The sequence below is a fragment of the Eschscholzia californica genome, unplaced genomic scaffold (assembly GCF_041429995.1).
Source record: "Eschscholzia californica isolate CP2 unplaced genomic scaffold, dmEscCali1.0.p SCAF_4, whole genome shotgun sequence".
Taxonomy (NCBI): domain Eukaryota; kingdom Viridiplantae; phylum Streptophyta; class Magnoliopsida; order Ranunculales; family Papaveraceae; genus Eschscholzia; species Eschscholzia californica.
The window spans coordinates 46,785,961-46,797,596 of record NW_028238461.1 but is presented as its reverse complement, the minus strand read 5'-3'; the positions used below and the strand labels follow the sequence as shown (position 1 = coordinate 46,797,596).

Here is an 11,636-nt window from a genome sequence, read left to right as displayed (position 1 = left end):
AGTGTTAAACTAAGTGTATATTGATATAGTGGTAATGTGCAACTACTGTCATTATTTTTTGTTGTGGTATTATACTTGTTTGGTTAGTATACTATTTTCAAGCTCAGTTGAGTCAGTTTGTTAGATTCGTTTCATTTTATTTAGAAGACTTCTTCGAATGACATTCTAAGAGTGTCACAAGAGTCTCTTGCTTTTAATGTTATTCTATGATACCATTGTAGCTACTCCAAGTCACCTAGAGTGACTTTAGAGGGGTTGAAAACTTGAAATGTTATAGGCAAGTTATGTCTAAGCTCAAGAATAGTTATTTATCATTGTAGGCAAGATATATCAAAGTGGATCTGTGGCGCAATGGTAGCGCGTCTGACTCCAGATCAGAAGGTTGCGTGTTCGATTCACGTCAGGTTCAATTTTTTTTTTTTTTGTTTTTTTATTACTAAATTTATTTTAAGTCCTTTTCATTATTTGCCTCTTTTTTTTTTATGAAATTTCATTATTTGCCTCTTGGTTTATGAAGTGTTAACACCATATCTTCTTTTTTCTCAGTTAATCAACAGAGAAGGAATTGTTGAGTTAAAATTGTTTATTCATTGTCACTTGCTCTGCACCCTCATATCGTTAGGAAGAAGTAGGATAATATATCGCTTCAAGTACCTTCACCGTTAATGTTTCTGCATCTTGCATATATAAAGAAATTTGGTGTCATAATGATAGGGTTTTTCATTCCATCTCCAACTTAGCTTAGAAAATTCATATACTTGTATGATACAAGTTGTATCTCGACCAATAATGATCAAAACTTGCATCCATTAATCCCAGAATCAAAAGAAATAAACGAAGTAAAAATGATGGTTCACAAGAGACCACATATCTAATCTTATTGTATCTAAAGAAGAGAAGGATGACTACCATAAAAACAAGTTCTCTGTTGCCAATCCAAGCGCTAAGAAACACGTCTTATCTTCCCGACGTTCATTTTACATAGTTTGTGCTCGCATACAAATGGAATTATGTTAATGGCATCCTAAGAGTGTAAAAGGAGTCTCTTGCTTTTAAATGTTAATCTTTTAGCAGTGTTGTATCAAGTTGTGAGTGTATAGCTACTCCAAGTCGCGTGAGAAACTGTAAAATAATTGATCAGTTTTACTGTTAAACTAGTCTTTGCCTTTAAAAAAAACGTAGTCTTTGCTAGTAAAAATTGAAACTTCATATCTGATTGTCTTTGTTCAAGCCCTAGCATCTTTTTATTCTCCTTCAATTTTGCTATGTACCTCCCTCTTTTTTCACCATATATAGATAAAGATGAACTTCTATTATGTCTGAAGACGGTTGGGTAGATGAAATGAAAGTGCGTCCATTATAAGCGTCATGCCTTGACTTGTTACTATAGAGGATCTGTGGCGCAATGGTAGCGCGTCTGACTCCAGATCAGAAGGTTGCGTGTTCGATTCACGTCAGGTTCAAATCCTTTCAATTTTTACATTATTTCCAGATAGTACAATTCCATTACTTGAAAGAAATGTAATAAACTGAAATGCTGGTTTATAGACACAAATTCTCTTTTTGCAATCTAAGTAGTGCTCAGAAAAAACCATCTTATCTATTTGTGTTCACTTTACACAGTTTGTATATATACAAAGCTCTATTTCTAGCATCGAATAACAACAATGTTAACTTGAAAGATGATAAATGTACAAGCCATTTATTATCTAAGTATCAACACGATGAGCTACCCTCTGTGCTATAAATCGAAAACTCGCTGGCGTTAAAATTGCCTCTCTCTTCATCCCATTTTAGAATCTCCCTTGAATATCTCAGAGCTTCATCGACAGTATTAGACTTTAACCCATTTACGAGTGAAACATAGAGTTTACGTCCAGTGAGAAATGTGAAGTGCCTTTTGAACTTGATCCCAATATAGTGGGAAGCCATTTGAGCCAACGAATATCCGTTGGTAGAGCTGTGTCTATTACGGCTAGTCACGGGATTGAAGTCGTTGAACCACTCGCATCGATTCAGTGGGACATGTTCGATCATTTCCTCAAGTTGATCAAACTTGTTCAGCACCAGAAGGAAGTCCAAATCCTCAAACACTGGATGTGTAACGATATTCTCGAAGAGTTGCCTACTTGCGTCCATTTTGTTCGTGAAATTTCCATTACCGTCATCATAGAACTTGTCATAATCACTCAAGGAAACACAAAAAATAGCCATTCCTACATCTTCAAACATCTCAAGCCACTTGCAATTTTCTCCAAAACCTTTAGAGTGTACTCTTATGAGCTCGTACCTGCAGGATGAATCAAGAAATGGATTAACGAGGGTATTTAGTTATTAACAACTAGCTAAGAACTCAGCTTCAATTCAACCACCAATTTCATAAAGAAAAAATGGAAAAGGTGTGAGTAGAGTTGGCAGTTACAGTAGCCCTGCCCTGATAACAAGGAATGAATACTAACCTAAGCATTGGATCATGCTGATTTGAAGCATCAATGCTGTCATCTTGGGACTGGGGGAATGAGAAATCCATGGAAGCAAGGCCGTTCGATGAAGTGATACCCTCGGCATATAGGACATCGAGATTAGAAGGTTCATAGTCTGTCCTTGATATATTAGCAACCTGGAAAACAAAAAAAGTCAAAGAGGTTTAGTGCAGAAAATGATTTGCATTTGATTACTCTGGCCACAACTTAGGTAGACAAAGTAATTCATCTAACATTTCAACAAAAAAAAAAAGTAATTCATCTAACTGAAATAATTCCAATAAGGAAAGGACACTGGCTAGACACAGTAAGTGAACAACAACATACGACGGGAAAAGCATTCACGTAGTAACATGTATTTTACACAGCACATGTACCTGTTCTAGGAAATAACTGGCAACATGAGGTAGCATTCTCAGTTCACTTCTCCGGTTAAATGTGGCTTGAATTGCAGAATCCTTCCACAGCTCTTCAACTAACGGTGCATACTCACGGCTAGCTGCGGGAAAGATGGCTTCTAAACTGCCGGACACCATAACGTTGAGAAGCCAGTCTGAAAATGATTTAAGCCTCGGGCCAATGGAGTAGACAGTCTTTACATCTCCTTCATCGGAATTCCCTGTAGCAAATTATGTAGACATTTTACCACGAGAAAAATGGGATAGTATGCTTTCGCGAAACTGAACTCAAAAAGTGTCTGAATGAGAATTGAGAAACATATGCTAAATAAAAATATGTATAGTCACTAGTTCTTTGAATGCATAATAACAGTCAGAGAAGAAAAGGAGAAAATACTATCATTTGGGACAAGCAATGTATACCTGTATTATCAGATTGATCTTGCAATCGTTCTCTCCTTGTTTTGCTCAGGCATTCTTCTTCGAAACGTTCACGACCTTCAAGTAGTATACCAAGATAGTTGTATACGTTTGTCTGAATTGTTAACTTGATATTTTGACGTTCATCTTCTGAAAATGGCTCAGGCTTATACAAAATTTTGGCCTGAAGAGAAAGTGTAATTGGTTAAATCAACAGCTCATCAATTTAGAACAACTGCATGGTTCAAACTTATTCATCTGTACATAACCCATTTGTCGGTTGAAATTCTCTTCCACCAACCCTTTTGTAGTACTAATTTGATCTGTGATGGGTTACACGTAGTTTCCTATGGATATGAAGAGGTGTAATGCTTCTAGAAGCATCAAACATTCCATATCGGGTTTTGAAAAATATTTGATTGGTGATAACGAGAACAACACAAGAGGTGAAAGAATGCAAAAAAAGGGAAATCTGGTGATAAAGTTATTATTTAGATTTAGATATGCATGGAAAGATTTGGACCCCGCCTCCACTCTCCGGAATAATGTTCTATAATTCCATAATAGGATAACAAATAATTACTTATAGTATTATTACAACTGGAATCAGAGAAATAAATTTGAAAAGGTATTTATCATGTGATCCTTATACAAGTAAAACAATACCAGCCGAAACAGAGAGGTCACCTGTTTAAAGATTGTACTAGTTCCAGATCCGCTATAGCCAACTAAAAGAAGCTTTCGAAGTGTTCCCTTGCGGTAGTCAGGAACAATGTATGGATTAACATTTTCTTCCCCATAATGATTCACAGCCTTAGAAGGAACAGGCAGCGACAAAACAGCGCAAACAAGCTTGATTCCAGCCTGAAATCACTTGCTAGAGTGAGGATCTCTTAAAATGGAAAGATCCCTTAAAGAATCGGAAAACATATAACGGAGAGCACACAATATGTAAACCTCACCTTGCTCCATAAATTTCCTTTTATATTTTTTTGCCCCTCTTCTTGGTACGACCCGTCCTCGTCAACCCAAAAATTAGGGTTTCCAGCACATTGCACTCCTGCTAACTGTGATAATTAAAAGGATTACATTAAAGATGGTAACTGTCTTGGTCAATCAAAGCATAAAAGATGACAGTAGCTTCAATTCGCTCTAACAAATCAAGTATACAGCACCTGAAGCATCCTTAGTTCCACTTTTGTGACCTCCCGATTGTTGATAAAAACCTGTGTGTTTCCATTGCTAGCATCTTGCATGATAGGTCCGCCAACATTCAGATGGGGACTAATAATCTTGCAAGGCTTCTGCCCTTCCTGTAAGATTTAGCACCAACATGAAGCTCATTCTTATCTAAAGAAAAACCAAAAAGAAACACAAAATAAGGATGAAACATGTACCTTTCCCCAAAAACCAGATACTTTATCATACCAATATCTTCCTGGTTTTAACTTTGCTGGTTGAATTGGGCAACTCTGCAAAAGAACTAACTCTTCTTGACAAAGTTGTTGCCCGTTCACATAAACATGCTCCGCTTGTAGCTGATTTGCTTCGCATAACTTCTCTGCCTCCATTATTTGTCGGATTTCCAACTCACTAAGTAGTCTTTTGAGCATTTTGGAGCATTTGCCCAATCCTCTCCGCTTTGACTCGTCTATGGGACACCCAATGCAAGTAACACATTTCCTTCCCTCAGGCATCGAACCCATTGCTCTCAAAACACAATTACCACAATACTTGGCATCACAAACTATACAGACCTCCTTTTCCGTAAACCAATTTCCTTTAAGGCAACGATAGCACAATCCTTTTTTTACTTTTGTTTCAGGTTCTTTCCTTTCCGGGACGATTTCATCTTCAGCAGCACTCAACTCTTCTCTAACTATATCCCCAGATTTGACATCACGAAATGTTACAACAGCTGTTCTCTTCCCATTTTGTAGAGGTATATTATCCTCAGCCTTGAAAGAAGAAGCCGCCGAAGACAGAAACTGTGAGCTCAACGCTGAGCCAGATGATACCCAGTCCTGAGGATCTATATCGTTTAAGAAATCTATACTTTCTGTGCAATCTTCTCCAGATCCCAAAACTTCAGAAATACCAATCTCACCAGATTCATCAACGACGTTATGATTTTCTAATGTACCTGAGATACTTACCCTGTTTGAATCTGAACATTGCTGTCCATCAGATAATTCTAAAACACCCGAATCATCGACTAGATCGGATAACTCACATGATTGGTCATTACTATTTGAAAATCCTGATGTACCCAAACTACTGAATTCACTTGACAACCCACAACCATGACCATCCGCGCCTCTATGCTCAAAGGCGATCACAGAAGTAGGAGAAGTAACGGATTTTGAATCCAAAGTTGGCTCCTGGGGTGGTTCTTTGATGATTGAATCAGGTACAAGTAGTGGCTGAACTACAGGTAAGGCTAATTTATCAGGAATAGATGAAGATTGGACAACAGAAGCCGTAGGTATTCGCTTGATATCAATTGGAACCGCCCTAGGAAGATCATAAGTTACAGGTGGTCCATCATACTCCATGGCAAATGAATAATCAACTTCATCTTCATTATCAGGTACCGGAGCCCCAACAGGAAGCATTCTAGTGATAAGCCCTTTCATTTCCTCGTCTAACTCTATCATATAAATAAACCCTAATTTCACTTCCCCTAAATCTAATGAATACTAACATCAAATAAAGAAAAATTTGAAGTAAACCTTGTACCCTTCTCTACTGAAAAACCAAAACCTCCAAAAAGGGAAACTTTTCACTCAAACTCTTTCCCTACCTTGTTTATTAAAAGAGAAAACCCTAACCCTAGCTCCGAAATTGATTCTGTAAACAATAAAAGAGAAACTAGATCTATCAACTAACAGTGACGAGATCGGTTGATGAAGAAGCATACAAGATAAAAATCAATAATTTTGATGAGATTGGTAATAGAAGGACACAAAATGATGCAATTTGAACATATAAAACAAGTTCATCTTTTACTTACCAGTGGATACTGAGAGAGAGAGAAAGGAAAGTTTTTAGAGAGAGAGAAGAAAGACAAGAAGAAACGACGATGTTTGGTAATATCGAAAATAAAAGGTTCCTTGCCCCTCCCTGTCCGCGTTCGTGGAAAAAGAAGAAACCCATATTAGGGGTTGGATTGGATTGGATTGGAATCTACTTTTCCCCCGGCATATTTTTCATTGTCTGATGTGGGTGACACGTCAGTTTGGAGAAGTTTCTCTCTCTTTCTTCGTCAGCTGATTGGAAACCAGACCAACCAATGGGAACTTGCCAGATGTAAAGGCATTTGATGACCTATTAGTGATGACACATGCATGAATGCATGATATAACCCACTCATGTGCTTCTTATCCACACATATGACATTTTATAGGCAAGCCTAAAATTGTTGATTGATATGCATTTTGCAAGCTTTGTTAAAGAAAATGAAGATTTATTTTTCCTTCCTTCTTCTTCCTCCTTTTTTTCCATCTTTTACTTCTCTCACTCTATCTTCGTCGGCGAAAAGGGAGTAACTCCTTCCGCGACAAAAAGAGAGAGAGAGAAAAGAAAGAGAAGAAGGAAAGAAAGAGAGAAAAATTAGGTATTTTTTCTTTAGTTCGCTGGTCGACGACGAGATATGCAATTTTTGTAAAGACATAAGTAACGACCTAACGATGTCAAACACTAGTGGTCGACGACGACGGCAAAAGTAACGATCTAACGACGTCAGATTGGTAAAGGCATTGCCTCCTAAATACACGTTGTCTGTAACAAAACTAAATTTGACCTTTAGCGAGATTGCCTTTAACAATTTTAGACATTGCATATAAAATCTACCTTCACATATTAGCATGTCATTTTTTTCATTAAAAAAATAACATGCTAGTTTTTTTTTTTTTTTTTTTTATGAAATATATAACATGCTAGTTGCTTTGACAAGAAATCACACTGATGTCATGGTGATGACAAATGCACATTTTGGTTTGTTTGAATCATATGAGATCATGTTTGTCATTTATTTTTTTTGCAAACGAGATCATGTTTGTTGGTTCAAGTAATATTGTTGTTCAACAAAAAAAGAAAGTAATATTGGTGTGATGCTTATTTATATATTCACAATATTTGAAAGGCCAGCGCTTTGGAGAAGCTAAATAGTTTCCGGGGTGTGAAATTTTAAAGAGAATATGTAGAATTTTAGAAATTTTTCGGGAAATAAATTTTAAGGAGAAATAAAAAAACACTCCACCTCACCTCACTCTCTCTCCACCTCACCTCACTCTCTCTCCCCCTCACCTCTATCTTCTCTGATTAGGTCGCCGGCAGGAAAATTTTCCAGGCGGCGACGATGAAAAAAAAAAAATTTCACTCTCTCTCTCTCTAGAGAGAGTGAGGTGAGGTGGAGAGAGAGTGAGGTGAGGTGGAGAGAAAGAGAGCTGAGGTGGAGAAGTATTTTGCTTTCCCCCTAAATAAAATTGTCAAACAAAATTGACTAATTTTTTACCAAGTCTTCACACCCCGGAAACTATTTAGCTTTCCCCAAAGCGCTGGCCTATTTGAAAATCTTAATAATTCAAAGCCTTTTTGAGTCAAGGGTCCAAAAAGGACCTTCCTATTGTGGTTAAGAACCAGGGTGGATATTAAATAAGGATGAGGTCCAATGAGTCATCGACAGGTGGGCCCGAATTAAAAAAGTGTAACAAAAAATGTGCCAAATTTTTTAAATACCCTCTCTGTCCTTCGTACCTGACTTTCACGGATATCCTCATTCCCATTTGCCTTTCTCTCTCTAAAAACTTTCACCTTTTTCATCTCTGCAACATTTTTTTTTCTCTCTCTATAGTTTTTATCCTCAACAACACCACATGAGATTCAATATTATACAAGAAATTTCTACAGTTCTATCTTCTTTCTCTCTCTAAAACATTTCTACACTCTTTTTTATCTCGATAGAAACCTTAAATTCAGACTCGCAGAGATCTTGAAGCAACAAATTCGGATTTAGGGTTTAAAATACCAAATGTTGGCTCTCTTTTTACAAGGACATGGTTTAAAATACCTAAGGTTATTGTTTTTGGAATAGTTTGATTTCTTGGACAAGTTTGGTGAAAGTTTAATGGTGAAGAGATATTGAAAAATACTAACCATGATTTTTTTTTTTGGAAAAATCAGATTCAGTGAAAATTTAATAGGGAAGAAATCTTTTTCTTTAACAGAGATTCATGGTGAAGAAATCAGATCTGGAGTTATCCTTAACTTAGGGGGGGGTAGTGGTTGGGGATTTTGAGGGACATGGCAATGTCCCTCAAAATCTGTGTTATTGGTTGGGGACATTTTAAATGTCCCCAAATGTCTGTGTTATTGGTTGGAGACATTTAAAATGTCTCAAAATGTCTGTGTTATTCGTTTGAGACATTTCAAATGTCCTGAAATGTCTGTGGTATTCGTTAGAGACACGAAATTAAGGACATTTCAAGACAAATTGGTTTTGGAGACATGTGAGGACATTTTAGTGTAAATTTGGAGAGCTTTTGGAGAGAAAATGTCTCTCAAAATATGGAAGACACTTGTGGACATTTCATTAAGAAAGATAAAAATAATTATTATTATCAAATTAGATTAAATAATTTATAATAAATAATATATAAATATATTAATTATTATAATACTTTATTATAGTAATAATGATACTATTACCATTACTATATTATACTATTATTATATTATTATAATATTATCTTATTATTATATTATTATATTATATTATTATTATTTTATTATATGTTACTATATTATTGTATTATTATTATATTATATTATTACTATATTATATTATTATTATATTATAGTAATAATGATATTATTATCATATTACTATATTATATTATTATTATCCCATTATTATTACATTATTTTCTTATATTACTATATTATGGTATTATTATTATATTATTGTATTATTATTATTATATTTTATAATATTATCTTATTATTATATTACTATGTTATATTATTATTATCTTATTATATGTCTACCAATTGTTGATCAATGTCTACATTATTATTATTTTATAATGCTTTATTATAGTAATAATGATATTATTACCATTACTATATTATACTATTATTATATTATTATAATATTATCTTATTATTATATTATTATACTATATTATTATTATTTTATTATATGTTACTATATTATTGTATTATTATTATATTATATTATTACTATATTATATTATTATTATATTATAGTAATAATGATATTATTATCATATTACTATATTATATTATTATTATCCTATTATTATTACATTATTTTCTTATATTACTATATTATTGTATTATTATTATTATATTATATTATTGTATTATTATTATTATATTTTATAATATTATCTTATTATTATATTACTATGTTATATTATTATTATCTTATTATATGTCTACTAATTGTTGATCAATGTCTACAGATATCTACGAATGTCTACGAAAGCCGAAAAATATATTTTTGAAATAGTGGTACAAATATATTATTTCATATGATTAAACGATAATGATAAAATTAAATAAATAAATGGTTACCAATTGTCATCCATGATGAGATAATAATAATAATAATAATAATAATAATAATAATAATAATAATATTAATATTAATAATAATAATAATAATAATAATAATAATAATAATAATAATAATAATAATAATAATAAAGTAACAATAATAATATCCACTACACATTTTGTCCATGGATTCAATATGTTGAAATGTCTCCAAAACATTTTGTCTCCAAAACATTTTGTCTATAAACCAAATGTCTTGAAATGTCCATAAAGACATTGTGTCCATGAATCAAATATCTTGAAATGTCTATAAAAACCTTTTGTCTACAGATAAATGTCTCGAAATGTCTTAAAATGTCTCGAAATGTCTACGAGACATTTTGTCCACGAATGTCCTTCTAAATCCCTATCCACTACCCCCCCTTAATCTGCTTTTACTATTTTTTGTTTTTTACTTCACATATTTGTCCTGTGATTTTTCTAGATTCAAAAAATCATGTTTTTTTAAATCAGATCCAAGATCTGTTAGTTTGGTCTACATGAGAAATTATATGCGAATTTGACGAGATCTAAAGCAACAAATCTGGATACAAAGTAGTGTACATTCCGATGTTCCCGCTACATATGGGGTTATCCTTAATTTGATTTGCTTTGACTATTTTATTATTTTACTAGAAATTCCCGGTGCACAAGAAAATTTCCGGTACACTAGAAAATTCCCGGTACCTAATATCTTAAAGTTTCCTTCGAATATTTTTCTAGTGTCTAGTACATAACCAAATGTCCCGTACATTCGAACATGTCCCGTACATTCACAAATGTCTTGCACATTTAAAAATTCCTGGTTCATGTTAAGAAGGCAGAGTACATAAAAAGTTATACTATGCCCAGTACATAAAAATAAATTTAATGTACAGTACAAAGAAAAATGTCTCATAAATTTTCTTTGAAAGTAATTTACGTTTTGGAAGAAATGTCCTACAACTCCATCATATAAGGAGAAAATGTTTGAGAGAAGGAAAGAAGTTAAGATTGGAGAGAGAAAATATATTTAAAAAAAATATAGAGATAGAATCAAATCAATGGGAAACTACCAAAAAATTTATGGAAACAAACTAATGAAAAACTACCAAGAATGAGAAAAATTTCTCTTTGTACAGTTTTTTATCAAAACGTAATTGTTACTAAACCAGACAAAATTTAGAAGTAATATCTATTACATATTTCCAAAAAAGAAAAGAACTTTAAGATTTTAAGAAAAAATTATATTTAAAGTTTCCCGGTGCACAAGAAAAAACTACATATGGCGGTATCCTTAATTTGATATGCTTTGACCATTTTATTTTTTTACTAGAAATTCCCGGTGCACAAGAAAATATCCGGTACACAAGAAAATTCTCGGTATCTAACATCTTAAAGTTTCCTTCGAATATTTTTCTAGTGTCTTGTACATAACCAAATGTCCCGTACATTCGAACATGTCTAGTACATTCACAAATGTCCTGTACATTTAAAAATATCTGATTCATGTTAAGAAGGCAGAGTTAGGGGTGGGAAAAAGATCCGAAAGACCGCTATCCGATCTGTTCGACCGAGATAAAAAGTGTCCATGGGCACCCGATGGTCATAACGGTCAGTGTCCGACCGGCCCGAAAGAATTGGCGGACGATCACGGTCAAAATTCTATGTCGAAGGACCGACCGCTAACCGACCGGTACGAGTGACCGAATAAGTTGACCGACTAAATTGTCCT

At 33.8% G+C, this 11,636-nt stretch overlaps 1 protein-coding gene and 2 non-coding genes across 4 annotated transcripts; 2 read left to right on the top strand and 1 right to left on the bottom strand.

Moving 5' to 3' along the window:
• The first annotated feature begins 337 nt into the window (after positions 1-337).
• Positions 338-409, top strand: TRNAW-CCA (transfer RNA tryptophan (anticodon CCA)). The gene has a single exon. It is a non-coding gene; the product is annotated as a tRNA-Trp (tRNA).
• A 982-nt stretch (positions 410-1,391) lies between these two features.
• Positions 1,392-1,463, top strand: TRNAW-CCA (transfer RNA tryptophan (anticodon CCA)). Its single transcript has one exon. It is a non-coding gene; the product is annotated as a tRNA-Trp (tRNA).
• Positions 1,464-1,560: 97 nt separating this feature from the next.
• LOC147545313 (extra-large guanine nucleotide-binding protein 1-like) lies at positions 1,561-6,948 on the bottom strand. Of its 2 annotated transcripts, XM_086673785.1 has the most exons (9): positions 6,315-6,948; positions 4,699-6,151; positions 4,477-4,614; positions 4,264-4,368; positions 3,989-4,165; positions 3,305-3,485; positions 2,861-3,102; positions 2,460-2,620; positions 1,561-2,290 (listed from the first exon to the last, which is right to left on the bottom strand). In XM_086673785.1, the coding sequence occupies exons 2-9, from the start codon at positions 5,956-5,958 to the stop codon at positions 1,717-1,719; spliced, it is 2,838 nt and encodes a 945-aa protein (XP_086529911.1). In that variant the 5' UTR covers positions 5,959-6,151; positions 6,315-6,948; the 3' UTR covers positions 1,561-1,716. The 2 variants fall into 2 exon arrangements, with proteins under 2 accessions (XP_086529911.1, XP_086529910.1); XM_086673784.1 differs by having other exon boundaries at positions 4,699-6,583.
• Positions 6,949-11,636: the final 4,688 nt, after the last annotated feature.